At 53.7% G+C, this 14,690-nt stretch overlaps 7 protein-coding genes across 7 annotated transcripts; 4 read left to right on the top strand and 3 right to left on the bottom strand.

Annotated features, from left to right (window-relative positions):
- Positions 1-713: 713 nt before the first annotated feature.
- Positions 714-2,768, bottom strand: osm1 (putative fumarate reductase Osm1; the record flags this gene model as incomplete). Its single annotated transcript, XM_056941455.1, has 4 exons — positions 714-811; positions 874-2,544; positions 2,600-2,668; positions 2,732-2,768. The coding sequence occupies 4 exons, from the start codon at positions 2,766-2,768 to the stop codon at positions 714-716; spliced, it is 1,875 nt and encodes a 624-aa protein (XP_056803310.1).
- A 1,084-nt stretch (positions 2,769-3,852) lies between these two features.
- Positions 3,853-5,504, bottom strand: N7459_002269 (aldehyde dehydrogenase; the record flags this gene model as incomplete). The annotated part of the gene is made up of 4 exons (XM_056941454.1): positions 3,853-3,997; positions 4,065-4,513; positions 4,600-4,993; positions 5,053-5,504. 4 exons carry the CDS (start codon positions 5,502-5,504, stop codon positions 3,853-3,855), a joined length of 1,440 nt encoding a protein of 479 aa, XP_056803309.1.
- Positions 5,505-7,023: 1,519 nt separating this feature from the next.
- On the top strand, positions 7,024-8,205 carry N7459_002268 (uncharacterized protein; the record flags this gene model as incomplete). Its single annotated transcript, XM_056941453.1, has 3 exons — positions 7,024-7,210; positions 7,270-7,340; positions 7,393-8,205. 3 exons carry the CDS (start codon positions 7,024-7,026, stop codon positions 8,203-8,205), a joined length of 1,071 nt encoding a protein of 356 aa, XP_056803308.1.
- Positions 8,206-8,669: 464 nt separating this feature from the next.
- On the top strand, positions 8,670-8,940 carry N7459_002267 (uncharacterized protein; the record flags this gene model as incomplete). The annotated part of the gene is given in 2 exon segments (XM_056941452.1): positions 8,670-8,714; positions 8,734-8,940. 2 exon segments carry the CDS (start codon positions 8,670-8,672, stop codon positions 8,938-8,940), a joined length of 252 nt encoding a protein of 83 aa, XP_056803307.1.
- Positions 8,941-9,195: 255 nt separating this feature from the next.
- N7459_002266 (uncharacterized protein) lies at positions 9,196-10,505 on the bottom strand (the record flags this gene model as incomplete). Its single annotated transcript, XM_056941451.1, has 2 exons — positions 9,196-9,225; positions 9,285-10,505. The coding sequence occupies 2 exons, from the start codon at positions 10,503-10,505 to the stop codon at positions 9,196-9,198; spliced, it is 1,251 nt and encodes a 416-aa protein (XP_056803306.1).
- Positions 10,506-10,873: 368 nt separating this feature from the next.
- On the top strand, positions 10,874-12,150 carry N7459_002265 (transcription factor IIF subunit TFG2; the record flags this gene model as incomplete). The annotated part of the gene is made up of 3 exons (XM_056941450.1): positions 10,874-11,456; positions 11,512-11,708; positions 11,770-12,150. The coding sequence occupies 3 exons, from the start codon at positions 10,874-10,876 to the stop codon at positions 12,148-12,150; spliced, it is 1,161 nt and encodes a 386-aa protein (XP_056803305.1).
- A 408-nt stretch (positions 12,151-12,558) lies between these two features.
- N7459_002264 (CCCH zinc finger protein) lies at positions 12,559-14,130 on the top strand (the record flags this gene model as incomplete). Its single annotated transcript, XM_056941449.1, has 5 exons — positions 12,559-12,604; positions 12,656-13,192; positions 13,247-13,358; positions 13,413-13,468; positions 13,553-14,130. 5 exons carry the CDS (start codon positions 12,559-12,561, stop codon positions 14,128-14,130), a joined length of 1,329 nt encoding a protein of 442 aa, XP_056803304.1.
- Between the last annotated feature and the right edge of the window lie 560 nt (positions 14,131-14,690).

Genomic DNA, 14,690 nt, shown 5'->3' with positions numbered 1-14,690 from the left:
GATAACTCGCGTGCAAACGCCAACGGGGTTGTAAGAGTCTTCGATCCAGGAATACCCGATAGGGACCAGGCGACCAATAAAATCATGGATGGGAGCTAAGGGCATAGGGATGAATTTGCAGTATTGTCTGATAACATAGATGGATGCCAGGGGATAGACGACTCGATGCAGATTGTCATACATACTTTGATTCTTTCGGGCTGGCCACTTATGTCTTGGGACTTGTCTTGTGGAATTTGCAGGATAGGGAGCCAGGGCTTCCGTATAAGAGACCAAACAATTGGGCACATCCTTGAATTAGACGTCAAGGGGGAGGAGACAGAAAGCTCCTGGGATAAGGGCTCATGAGTACTGGACCTATCAGAGCGTTCGTTCACCTACAAACCTCACAGAACTACAGCTTTCGGAAACCATACCGTATCCATTCTAGGCAATGTATTCAGAACTAATATGTTACACGAAGACCAACCCGCTTTTACAGCGAATATATCCAAGGTGATATCAAAGCCGAGGATGACAGGTAAAGAGGGCGGGTGGAAGACCTAGACCGGGCTAGATCCGATCCATATATCATGAAAGACATGGTATGCATGGCATGAACAGCAGGTCGTGATGCAAGCAAGACATAAATGACGATGGCAGGTGAGGGGTATGGTACGTAGAAGAGGAAGCAGAAGCCAAACAACGGGAGCAAGGTTAGAGCGGTTCAGGGATTACAGCTCCAAGCTCGGGGTCTGGCCCTTGATGCGGCCAATGACGATGTGACCGGCGTACTTGGGGATGACCTCGTCATCATGGAGCATGGCAAACTCTGCAAGGACGAGTTAGTAACTAACGGAAGGTGATGCAATATGCGAGGGTGTGGGAGCTTACCTTCCGTGGCATCACGGCCCATGAAATTGTACAGGGCGTTGGCACCGCCAGGGTGTTCGTCAAGCCAGTTGGTCACGTCCAGGACAACGCCCTTGACTGCGATCCACAGATCGTCCTTCTTGTTGTGCGTGGCCACCTCTTCCATGGTGTACTCCTTCTCGGGAATCTTGAAGTTGGCCGGGTCGGGCTTCGCTGTCTGAGCAGCCGGTGCAGCAGCAGCTTCGGTCGTGGCGGGAGCAGCTGCCACAGCGGGCAGGCTGCCACCGGGGGCGGCACCGCCCCATTCGACCGAGATCTTGCCGGGAGAGGAGGGGTCGATGTGTAGAGAGATCTGGCCTAGACGTTGCTGGGCAGCAGAGGAGCCGGTGGTGATGAGCTTCTGGAAGAGGTGCTGGCTAGCGGAGTCACCGGCCACACGGCCGTACACCACGCAGCCCAGCAGGGACGATCCACCCAGACGGTTGGCGCCATGGACACCGCCAGCCAGCTCACCGCAGGCGTAGAGACCGTCGAAGGGCTGCTTCTCAGAGTTGAGCACCTGGGCATGCTCGTTGATCTCGATACCACCCATGGTGAAGTGCAGCACCGGCTCCATCAAGGCCACGTGGAACTCGTCGTCGATGCTGAAAGGCGTGTTGTGGAAGAAGCGCTTGTTCCACGGGTCCTTCTTCTTGCCGTCGGCGATGAGGTTGTACTCATCGAAAGTCTTCTTGAGCGCAGCCTCTCCGCAGCCAATCTCCTTGGCCAGCTCCTTGCCGGTCATCTTCTTCATCAGGCCACGGCCGGAGTAGTGGCGGGTGTGGAAGTCCAGCACCTTCGATGCCTTGCTGTTCAGCACCAGACGGATGGGCCACTTTCCCGTCTCCTTCTCCTTCCACATCTGGCCCGAGACGTAGTCACGGTGGCCCAGCTCGTCGGAGAACCGCTGGCCGTCCGAGTTAAGCAGGAGACCGCCCTCACCTCGGAGAGCCTCGGCAGCTAGGAACTTGAACTTGGCACCAGGGTCCTTGGGGTCCACCAGGCCGGTGGGATGGACCTGAACCTTGTCCATGTCGATGCCGTTGGCACCGATCTCCATCAGCATCTTCTGGCCGTCACCGGTGGCGTGGGTGCCGTTAGTGCTGGACAGACCAAAGGTGTCGGGGCGGTGTTTCTTGAGCAGGGATGAGTCGCTGAAGTCAGCGGCGTAGCCACCGGTCGCAAGAACAACCACACCATCGGCAGTCTTGGTCTCACCATTGAGAGTGTAGGTGACACCGGTGACGTGGTTGCCGCTCTTGTTAACGGCAGTCACTTGGGCCTTCTTCACGATCTTGACGCGGCCAGGCTCGGCGTCGGCGAGCTCCTCGAGGCGCTGCATGAGGGCGTAGGTAATGGCCATGCCGGGGAATTTGGCATCGTGGCCACGGTGCGTCCGGGGGTAGCTGTGGCCACCCAGACGGGAGACGAGAGTGAGGTCGAGGTTGAAGACATCCTGCAGCCACTCCACGGCGGAGGCGGACTTGTAGGTGAGGACCTTGATCAGGTCGGGACGCGCCTTGTCGCGGGCGGACTTGAGGGTGTCCTCGTAGAAAGCCTTGACGCTGTCACGAATGCCGAGCTCGGTCTGGGTGCGGGTCAGGGCCCCGTTGATGCCGGAGGTGGCCTTGGTGGAGTTGCCACCGAAGAAAGCTGGAGTTTGGATCAGCCGGAGCGTGGTTCGGGTGGGAGTCAAATTGTGCCATACCTTGCTTGTCCAGAACCGTGACGTTGCCACCATTTAGATAGACGGTGTGGGCGGCGCTGAGACCGGACACTGGAAAGAAAGAGCGTCAGCCGATGCGCCACGACGGGGATGCGGGGAATGGACAAGACTTACATCCGCCGCCGACCACAATGACTTGAGGTGCTGCCATGTTGGGTGTGAAAAAGGAGGGGGGGGGGAGGGTATCACAGAAAAGGGAAAACGTGGGGAAGCAGAGAGAAGGAAGGGGGGAGAGTCTTTTAAGGGAAATGGAGTGTCGGCTTCTGAGCTTCTATCGGCCGAGGCACAAAGTAGGGGGAGTGGAGCGTGGTGTAATTACACTGCGCTGATTTGCTCACCCTCAAACCTGGGGAAGTTGGCATCCATCCGCACGCGACGTCTATCACATGCGCTGCATTCTCCCTGTTGATTCTGCCATCACATGCGCCTGCGTCGTGGTGGTGGCCAACGTCCCAGAGACACTTACAGAGAAGAAAGGGGAATCACTGCTACAATGTGAGAGCTTGAGATCTGAGGCATTTCCCCCTCGCATCAACCCTAGTCAACTCGGCCCAGCGCAACCGCAGCCAATGCCGCTCCCGCGCCGAGGGTCGTGAGCCTCGGAAGATGAGGAGACCGATCAACAGGCCATAAAAATCCACCATCCCTTCGGATGAGGCACTCAATCTCAAAAATGTGGTGCTCCATACTTCATGGACGATCTCGCTCCCCCAACTTGCCCATCGCCTCATCCACAACACGACCGTGAAGGGAATAACCGTTGCCGACCGCTGAACTGTATGCGGTCGCTGATTGGTGGAAGAATGACATAATCCGGGGATGGGGACGGCGATGATCTCATCGACTTCGGGGCTAGACCCGAGGTGCAATTGCCGACGGAATTCATCTGTCGAGCGTGGGATGCGGCGAGAAACCACGATGGCATACAAAAAGTCCCCAAACTATCTCATGGCTAGATAACCAACCCAGGTTGCCACAGTTGCTTGTGCGTCGTCGTTCTTGGGCTAATCGTGTGGCTCGGTTAATGCACCCCGAGGCTGGAGATTTGGGAGTGTGAGCTCGACGTAGCTTACCCTGAGAGAGATATACATATCTGTATCAAATTCATCAAAGGACGAGCAACATTGGTCTGTCAGATTCAACTTATGCATGTGTAGAGATGCCAGCGCTGAAACAACTCGATTACTGAGGCATAGATAGGTAACTCTCGTACCACGCCCCCCTGAATCAATCCATCAATCCATCCAGGTCACGCTCTTCGCCACCAGGAATTCGTTCATTCCCTCCGCCGCGTTGAATCGACCCCAGCCACTATTCTTAACACCACCGTGCGGGAGGACCGGCTCATCGTGGATTGTCATACTGTTGATGTGGACCGCCCTGGAACGACTTGTTAGAACAGGAAGAACCAATTGACAAGAACAATCAATAAAACACTCGAGCATACCCTGACTGGATCCGCTTTGCCATCGCCAATCCCCTGCGCAAATCTTCCGTGAACACGGAGGCTGAAAGCCCGTAGCCGCTGCCGTTTGCGAGCCGGATTGCCTCGTCCTCAGTCTCGAACACCATGCACGCAGCTACGGGCGCAAAGGCCTCTTCCTGCCACAGAGGCATCCCCTCCCTCACTCCGCCTATGATGGTCGGCGCCATGTGCACGCCAGAGTCGGCGGGGTACGTCATGTCAACCGACCCAGAGATGAAGTGAGCGCCTTCAGTCACGGCGTTCATAATGAGTGCGTCCACCCGCATTTTGGATCCAGTGTTGATCAAGGTGGGAGGCAGGGCTGATGCGTCAACCCCAGCAGTCAAAGCCTTTCGTAGCGCATCCACAAATGCGAAGGCGATAGACGAGTGGACGAGAATGCGGTCCGTAGCCATGCAGATCTGGCCAGACTGAGGTGCCACGTTAGCCAGAAGATCCAGCAAAAGATGTACCATCTATGCATGGAATCAATAGCTTCTCCTGTAGTAGTACTTACATTCAAAAAGGCACCAGCAAGCACACCCTGCACAGCAGTCTGCATATCAGCGTCCGCGCATACAATAGAGCTATTCTTCCCACCGAGCTCCATCAGGCACGGCTTCAGGTTCTGCCCGCAGGAGCTCGCAACCTTGCGTCCCACGGCGGTGCTACCAGTGAAGTTGATCTTGCGCACCGCCGGATGCTCGATCATGGCATTGACCACCTCCGAGGCATCGAGCGGGTGGCAGGATATAATGTTCAGGCACCCGGCAGGCAGACCGGCGTCCTCGAAGGCGCGACCGATAGCCCAGTAACAGCACGGGGCCAACTCGGAGGATTTGAGGATGGTGGTGTTACCAGCGGCCAGTGCACAGGCAGCAGAGCGGATGCCAAAGACGTAGGGGGCATTCCTGGTCGAGGGATGTCAGCTTGCCAAATCCAGTTCACATCTCACACGCGGAATACTTACCACGGCACAATGCCGAGTATCACACCCATGGGCTCCTTGAAGACCATTGCGCTCTGGCCTTCGGTTTCGACGACGGGCACACTTCCGCAGATGGAGGTTGCGCGGCTGGCGATCTCGCGCAGCATGCGGATGGCTAGCGGGACCACGAAACCTTGCGACGCGCCCACGTCTGCGCCCATCTCGGTGCGCATGTACTCCGCATGGGTCTCCTGACGTTCCTCGAGGAGATCTGCTGCTTTGAGGAGGATGTCCCGTCTCACGGCAGGCTTGGTCTGCGACCAGGCTGGGAAGGCTGCGTCGGCTGCCTCGATGGCGCGAATGGCATCGTGCGGGGTGGCCGCGGCGGCCCTCCAGCACGGCTTATTTGTGTAGGGACTGATCACGTCGAAGGTGGAGGAGGGGAATTCCTCCTTGCCGTTGATGAGGAGAGGTACTGACGTCCGAATAGCCATTGTGTTAGATCGGAATGCGTACAGTAGGAGGGGGGGAAGATAGAAGATGTACTTGTGCACCACCGCAGGCTACATTTAGCTTCCCAATTTAGTTTTCTAGATACACAGGGCCCTGGCGAGCGAATATGTGACGTGTTAATCGTTACCGTATAACCGCTCGTTTCGCGCAGATCCCACCAACTATTTACCTTCGAAAGTACATACTGTAGTACACCATTTCAGTCTCCATCGCATGTGGGGACAAGTCAGCAGCGAGCTTTTACCTAGGTAACCTCTAGCATCGAAGAGACGCAGAGTGGAACTCTCACTATAACCCACACATGGATATGATTCTTGCGAACCCGGTATTACTCACTTGAGATGAGTTTTGGCTTTATTAAATAGCCCACCCCACATCTCCATTACGCGCCGAGGCTCCACCACAGCCGTGTATTGCCGTGGGCTTAAAAATGGCATGCAGGGCAGCGTAGTAGAATAGATTAAGACGCCAGTTTTGTTCACGCCTAGGTCTCTGAGGAGATTCGATTACAGAAGCTTCGGTGCCGAATCTGCTTCTAGCTGCGCCTTAAGCGCGACCCCGGCTGTCATTCTCTGTGAAGGAGCGCCACAAAGAACGCTTGGCGTTCACTAGTGGCTTCTTTGTATGTGGGCCGATGGCACTATTGAGGATCTGCGTATAGAATCGGGTATACATTGTGATGCTCGAGTTGTCCCGATCGTGAGGTCAACGTTTGGATCCAGCCACGCGGGCTCTACAGTATGTGGCTCTATGTAACCCTCTCGGCCTGGTCTGAATTTTGAAATATGGTCCCTTGTTCCTGCCGCAACTTATCGCGTTGCATATTTCACCTAGTCTTAACTGGTATACTATAACTTCTTGTAACTTCTTGAAAGTTGAGCTTCCCTTTATTCTACCATAGCAGATGATGATCAGAGCGCCATCCTTCCCGATCGGCACTGCAGAACCCACCATCCAAGAAAAACACCGAGCTTCACGCAATTCGCTCCCCTGAACACCCCACCAGTGGATCCCAGGATCACGAAAGATGTGTCATTCGAAATGACCGGCGCCGCAGCCTTCCTCTCGGAGGAAAGATAGACAGCGCTAGTCACCAGTGAACCATAGCACCGCAGCGCCTCACGATGTCACATCCCACCAGAACCACGACTAGCTTCATCGGCGGACCAGACACTGGGGACGGTGGCTCATCTCCACTTGTCTGCTACGCGAGGTCCCGACCGCATATCCCGGTCTGTACGCCTACAGCTGAGCAAGTGGGCAGGCGAATGATCGGCCGCGATGGAACGGCAGATGTGCATCTGTGCGATGCCCGATGGCCATGGGTCCCCGATGGCGATCTGCTCTCTGATCGAGTCTCTCGCATGGCTCGGCGTTTATATCTGTGGTGAAACCCGGACTGGTTCTTTCTTTCTTCGGGAGATTCGTTCATTCCTTTGGTGCCCCATCCCTCGTTCGTTGCATTTGTTTTTTTTTATTGTCTGCTGCGGGACGGAGATAATGGCTGCCAGTGCGCGAGGAAGGCAGATGATCGAGATCGTCTCGGTCTTGGTCGCTCTCTGTTTGGTTTCGGTCGTGCTCCGGGTGGTTGCCCGCCTGCGCAGGAGAGTCGGGTTCGGCGTGGATGATTATCTGAGTATCCTGTCGATGGTACTGATGATTGCCATGCTGATTGAGCTGATTCTGTGTAAGTTCAGGCGCCTAAGTATCGCCACTCATGACACAGTTGACTGACCTACATACCAGGGTGTACTATTGGGGGCAACGGCGCGCATGTCAAGGATTTGAATGCCAAAACAATGGTGAACTATTTCAAGGTACGTATCCATGTCATCGAGAATTCACCCAACGAGAATCTAATCTCTTTAGATCTTCTTGGCCAACCAATTCACCTACTTCGTCCTCTGCCCTTCGATCAAGATATCAATCGTATGCTTCTACCGCCGAGTCTTCACCACACCTAGATTCCAACGATTCACCTTCGGCCTCAACTGCCTTATTGCCGCTTGGGGAACGGGTATCTTCCTCGCCTGCGCAGGGCAGTGCCGCCCACTCCGCGCCTACTGGGACCACAGCGTTGAAGGCCACTGTTTCAACGCCAACCAGTTCTTCATTGTGAACCAAGCCTTCAACGTCGTCATGGACTTCGTGATTCTTGCGCTCCCAATCCCCATGGTCTGGGGCCTACACCGTGCCTGGCAAGACAAGCTCGCGCTAAACGGTGTCTTCGCTCTCGGCGCATTTGTTTGCTTCGCCTCCATCTACCGCATCGTCGTTCTCTTCTGGATCAGCCCCGTCGACCCGACCTACACTGTCTATCAAGCCACGCTCTGGACGCACGTTGAGCCCTCCGTCGGCCTCATCTGCTCCTGCCTCCCCATCGTGCGCGGCCTGTTCCCCGCGTTCAAACTCAAGAACCGCTCCAACCGCTCCAACCGCAGCACCAGGCCTTCTTACATCAACACCGACATCAGCAACTCCAATTTCTTATCCAAGTCTAGCTCTCGCTCACCGGATTTGGAGTACGTGAAGATGGGGGCTGGCTCGTACAATGCACAAATTGAAAGGAGTAAGAGTGGCTTCCTCGGCGGTGATCTGAATCTGCTCAATATCAAGGTTCAGACTGATATTGCGATTATCCCAGACAATGATTCTACCACTTCTTTCGTGCAGCACCACTGATTGCACTGTAGTGTTCTTGGGGTTACGTTATGATGTGATGACTTTCATTTTTACACTTTCTCCTATAGAAGGCCTGGCTACAGAGCAAGACGACTTTCAGACAAGTGTTCCGCATCATCATGTTGGTGCTTGAGAAATTCTGGATCCACTTGTTGCGTCTCCAAGTTGGATAACCACCTTTCATATATTCGCGATCTTGATCACTTTCTTGTCGTGGATATGACCCTCACTTGTTCTAATTGTCTGGTATATTCCAAATGTCTGCCGTAAATAATCGAACAGATTCTCAGCTACTGTCTATTCACTATCCTCTTTTGCTCTATTCAGTATATGCTTCCCCTACTTATACGGAACGTCGAATGGAATTCTCCCTATAGACATCAACCAAACAAAAGGATTCCCAATTGCAAGCATAGGAGGCAAAAAGGCTTCAGCGGCCACCAAGCCCGGCTATCAAGTCCCAGATGGCTGAATACAACACATCCATGAGCCCGAGGCCAGATCATGCAGTAAGTGATCTCCCTCGAGGGGAATGTCATGCCGTACTTTTTCAATGGCCGGGTCAACTGCCGCAATGTTATGTTCTACGGCTCGAGCACCATGATGGGGATTCTGATGAACACGAATGGTGTAGCTGTCGTCGCACCGGATACAGACGATGGCAACGCACCGGGGGCTGTCAAAGGGACCTTGGCGCCCGCGACGGTGTATCTGCAATCAAGTATGGGAGAATAATATCATGAGTCCGCCGCAGTTTCTTAAGGTTACCTCGTTGAAGGTTTACGAGCGTTCAAAGGGGAATTCCATTTCATGCACATGAGACAAGAGTAGATCCGATTGTCAAATATGCATATTACCATGTGCGGGAGGCTGAAGCGCCACGAGAACTTGTTTCACCGACGACTCTAATTTTCTGGCCAAGGAAGCTAAGCGGCATCATGGACGTACAAAGTGGCATCAATTCGTAGACTTTCATCAGATAAGCACTTCTCAGTGTACCATCTGACTTGTAGTGAAATCCTGGAGTGGAGGACATAATTAGCACAAATACTCGAGAGAGACCACCAGAGGAATCATACAGGAAACTGATTTGAGATACTTGCTGCCACGCGTTCCACGTCTTCGGCGAGTTCCTGTACTCCCTGATCCCATTGCCGAAGACTAGAACCAGCGGAGCCACAGGAGTCGGTATCAAAAGAGATGACTCCATCGATTTGGTCGATTTGGCCCCGTAGACGGCCCTGCTCGACCATCCGAGCAGCGTACGCCTCTGCCTTTTCACCAGCAGACAGATCTCCTGACGACTGAAGACCCAGGATAGCGCCGAGCGCGTCAACGGTAATATTAACGTAAAGCTTGCTGGCAGCCACCAGATTATGCTCGATCACCGCCTTGTCGAGGACGGTAGTGCCGTCCGCCGTGACCGCGAGCTGATGGGGTGCCAGTCTTTTGGCAAAAGCAGCAACTTCGTCAGCATTCAGTAACCGATCGAGGAACATTTTCTCGAGGATAGAAAACTCGTCTACTGAGGAGGCACGGTCATCCTTGTATAGACGGGAGAGAGTGCGCGAGCGCTGCGGGCCGGCAGGCGCCAAAACCGCACATCGAATAGCAGCCGACAGGGCTGTAAGCCGGTCACCCTCATCCACACCCGGTGCCAGACTGACACTAAAGTATTCCTGCGCAGCATCCAGGAACCGGCGCCGAGCGTCGAGAATCCGCGCCTGCGACAGCTGGAAGTGCAGCTTCGCATCGTGCTCCTCGAGCTTGCTTGGCAGATTCTTGATTCGGTTCAAGAATGCCTCTGCACTGGTGGTATCATCATCTTCCAGATAGTATCGCACAATCCGGATCCAGAGCCGTGCTTTGACCGCATCGGACACGAGCCGCTGCGAGCTGTCAATGTTGATTCCCTGCAGCGCCCGCGCTGCGGCCGTGTACTCCTCCTGCGACTCGTAGGCATCGGCGAGAATCTCACGGATCTGGGAGTCTTGTTCTTCGACCGATGTTGCCCGCGACTGGAGCAGTGTGACAGCGTGTTGGCCGACTTTAATCTTGATTTCGGGCTCGAACTTGCGCAGGACCGTGATGAAGGAGTCGAGGAGAGGTCTCGCGGCAACGATGCTGATATCTTCATTGAGGATTGAGTCAAGGTAGTAGACTATGTCTTGGGCGAGCTCATCGCCGGTGGAGCTGGCGACAATCTCATTGAGGAGATCGTTGTACTGTTGGAGCTTGGTTGGTTGGTGGGATGTGGATTCGATCGTGGCTAGCGCAGAAGTCACTTTTTGAGACGCCATTTCTGGAACTATGTTGAACATGCAGCACTAAGCAGGGAAAGAGGGCGTCGCCTGATCGACCAGACGCGGTGGTGAAGTTTGGGGGTGGTTGAGGAGTGGGAGGGTCGAATTGATGATCATGATCGGCTTATCGATAAGAAAGGCGGAGATCAGTTGGCACCGAGCATCTCACCGCCTGCCCTTTATTGCCTGGCCAGTTGATCCTCGGCCGCAGCTCTGCCCGCTCGGTGGCGCATCTGCGACTTCCAACCTCACTTTTCTCATCCCATCCTCATACCTCTGCCTGCTGTCTTCGTTGCTACAGCTATTCGCATACCCACGTTTGATCATCATTGTTTCTCTTATCTGCGCTCTCTGCTTGAGTCACCATGGCTCAGATCAAGCCCGACCCAGACGCGATGTACATCAAGCCCGACCCCGATAGCAAGGACGCAGTTCTTGCGGACCTGGAAGACGAAGATATCTACGAAGATGCGGGGGACCTAGATTTTTCAGCAGCAGGGCAGGATGTGTGGATCTCGCGACTTCCGCGGCAGCTGTGGGAGAACTGGGCTCAGATCGATGATGACGAAGAGATTGAGATCGGGACAATCAGGGTCGAAGGAGAATGGAATGACCTGAAGCGAGTAAGTAATATGCCAACTGTAGCCCTTCCTTGCTTCCTATTTCTTACACTTCGTGCCAAGGTCAGCTTGAGACTTCATGACCGACCAGACAACCGCCATATCCCAAAAGACTACACTTTGCAGCAACAAACTATTACCTCAACAAATGCCTCACACATGACCCAAAATACCTATGTTTTTACCGAGAAAGATATTCCAGGGGCGGAGAACAGGATGGCAGTGTTCGGCGAGACGCGCTCGGCCCTGTACGAAGCTATGAAGCGTGACGCGAGGAGGAGAGAGCAGGGCAAGAAATGGGAACCTTACGTGCGGAAGACAGTACCAAGTTCGTCCCAGTTCATACATATTTGGGCCATCGCCTGGATGCTAACAAAATTTAGAACAAACGGCGCTCATCGGACGGATTGGCGAGGAATTCAATTGCTTGCCCGTGGAGAATGAGGAGTTCCGACGAATTTCTGAGCAGCGAGCTCTAGAGGCCTTGAAACCGAAGAAGGAAACTATGTTCATTGACAAGATTCCGGGCAAGGTTCTCCAGTCACGCCATGCTCTGCCCGTCGAGAAAGGCACTTTCGTGGTATGTTTTGTCATCTACCTCCTGCCCCTATTCTCACGTTTCCCTACTCACATCTTTTCAGCAAGCAACAAAGCCCACCAAGCCCAAGCCTCAGGAAAACAAGTACATTCGTATTCCTCAAAACGAGCTGCTGGACAATATTTTCGGATGCTTCCGCCGGTACCAATACTGGCCTTTTAAGGCCCTCAAGGCCACACTGCGACAGCCGGAGGCTTATTTAAAGCAGACTTTGGAGATGGTGGCGCACCTTGTCAAGTCTGGTGATTTTGCCATGACTTGGGAACTGAAGCCGGAGGCCCAGCATAGTAACTATGCTTCGATGTCATATGCTGATGCCAAGCCTGAGTTGGCACCTGGTCCCGAAAACTTCGACGACGTCTCAGAAGATGAAGCCACAGGTATGACAACGGATCAAGACGACGTTCAATTTGAAAATGTCTGAGAATTCAGCGTGCCCCCGTACTAGATTAGAATTCTGCCTAATTAACCTCTGCTGTGAAATATGACATTCTCCGTGGCTTTGTAGAGTTCGCACTGGGTGGAATATATGTACAGACCTGTGGGATCAGGGAAAAGCATATTCTATTGTAAAAGGCCAACTTTTTCTTTTAGCTTGACCCCAGACCAGATAATATGCATCTATGCGCGCCGAAGTGTTCATCACGTGACTGTTGCGCCACCGGCGGTTATGAGCGCGACTCGTCACTCACAGCTCTCACTTCACGCGCAAATCGCCTCTGGCTCCCCCAACATAGATTTTGCTTTGGATGCCTATTCGTAAACCGACCATCGGCCGACTTTACTCTTTCTCTCCTTCTAAACTAACACCACCTGACCCTGGCAGGTCGTCATGACAGAAAACGAGGATCTACTGGCCAAGATTGGTCAGCTTGCAGGTAAAGCACCTGACAACTGTTTCGGCTCATCGATTCACTCACCTAGCACAGGCCAAATCAATCGGCACAAGACCCAGTCGACCCATCCAAACCCATCCTCCGCTCACCAGTCACAGCACGTATCCCGTCATGTACCCTCACATTCAGGCTGGGCACCCTACTCTCGGGGTAGAGGTCGACGCCCTGCAGCTCCCCACCGACATCGCACGCTCGTCCTAAACAACGGAGCTTCCGGTGCATCGCAGACCTCTACCTCCTCTCCCGGCCCTACCAGTGATAATGACGGCGAGTCGCGTTCAACCGCAACCTCGAACGGGTGGGTTGCAAAACGTGATCGCCACATGCAACTCATCAATTCTGCAGTCTATGACAAAGAAGCTCAGGCCAGGACAAAAGCGATGGAGGAGACTCGCAGACTCAAAGCAGTTCGAAGGGCTGAACGGGAACAGGCGAAAGTGCTCCGCTATGCCCAGGGCTCTGGTGCATCCGTGTCTACACCCGCCCAACCATCAGCTGGCCACCAGATCCTTGTCAATGACGTTGCATTCAAGATTGCGCGTGGAGGCAGTAAACTCGTTCGGATCTCAAGTACGAAGCCTTTTAGCCTTATAAATCTATCTGGGGTTGGCTTACCTGTCTTAGATGACCCAAACACTGCCAATACCACACCCAAGCGTGTCACTGTAGCCGGTGTGCCCTTTGTCCGCAGCAAGAATGGCAACCTGCACCGTCTTGGAGCTGTGACATCGAAGAGGTAAGTTCGAGGTTTTTTGGTGCCAGACTCGACACTGACCCTCTTAACAAACAGACCGCCAACAGCCATCAAGAAACGGGCAGAGCTTTGCAAAAGATTTACTACGACCGGTATTTCGTTTTCCGACGGACCGCTTCGCTCCGCCAGCCTCTTTCCTGCTATTTGAACACTGACACCTCCACTTTTCGTCCCAGGTACATGCTATAAAGGTCCGTCGTGTCTGTACGTCCATGATCCAAGCAAAGTCGCCATCTGCAAGGACTTCCTGCAGACAGGCCAATGCAGCGCAGGTACTAGCTGTGACCTTTCCCATGAGCCCTCGCCCCACCGCTCCCCCGCCTGTATGCATTTTTTGAGAGGCCGATGCTCTAACCCTGAATGCCGCTATGCGCATATTCGGGTGACACCCGGCGCCCCCGTCTGCCGTGACTTTGCAACTCTAGGATACTGCGAAAAAGGCTCTGAGTGTGAAGAGCGCCATGTGCACGAATGCCCCGACTATGCCAACTCGGGCGTGTGCCACAAGAAGCGTTGCAAACTCCCACACGTGGATCGCGCAGGCCAGATCCGCAAAGCTGCCGCCGCGGCGGCTAGCAAGGCTGAGTTGGCTGACCGAGAAGATGAGTCTGACCCATCTAGCGAGGAAGAGGACTACGATGCGATCGACTCAGATGATATTGACTCGGATGAGTTTGATGACCAGCCTGAAGAGCTGATTGAAGGAGTTGACAGCGGTGAAATGTCGCAGCAACAGGATTTTATCCGATTCTAGTCGTTCCAGCGGTGTCCCCTGTCCGTGGACATATCCTTGGCGCCCTGTAAATGCCTGGATAGGCCCCTTTCACCCCTTGTTTTCTCTGGCCTTGCGTTTCTTCCATTCCTACCATATCGATGTGGTCTCTTGGACTGGGAGCCACTGATACCCCCGAGAATATGTTGCAAATTTGCATTCCCAGGAAAAAAAATTCAAGTATTTTAGCACTCTAAGCTCCTATCCTATTGTAGAGTGAGCCCACGAGAAGGTGGTCTAGAGACTGCTTGAGAAAGAAGCTGATTTCATCTCTGTATTACTAGCCTGGTCCGTCGAAGATTCGCATAGGCTTTGTGAGAGTCGGTAGACGGTAGTAGATTTGAGGGTTGAACCTGCAATGAAGAACCGAAGGCTTTGAATTCTTTTCAGAGCTCAGGTCACTGGTTCTCAAATGCATGAAAGGAAAGGAAAAAGAGTTTTCGAAAAGCAGACCTGCTGGATAAAAAGACAAAGCTAGATTCAAGGATGACTCGGATTTGCGTCGGATTTTATTGAAGGAGACAACAAGATTCAACATCATT

Source organism: Penicillium hispanicum (genome assembly GCF_028827665.1).
Source record: "Penicillium hispanicum strain IBT 35686 chromosome Unknown utg000002l_segment0_segment0, whole genome shotgun sequence".
In the NCBI taxonomy this organism is placed as follows: domain Eukaryota; kingdom Fungi; phylum Ascomycota; class Eurotiomycetes; order Eurotiales; family Aspergillaceae; genus Penicillium; species Penicillium hispanicum.
Note: the sequence above shows the minus strand (reverse complement) of the source record. Positions and strands in the feature narration are given on the sequence as shown.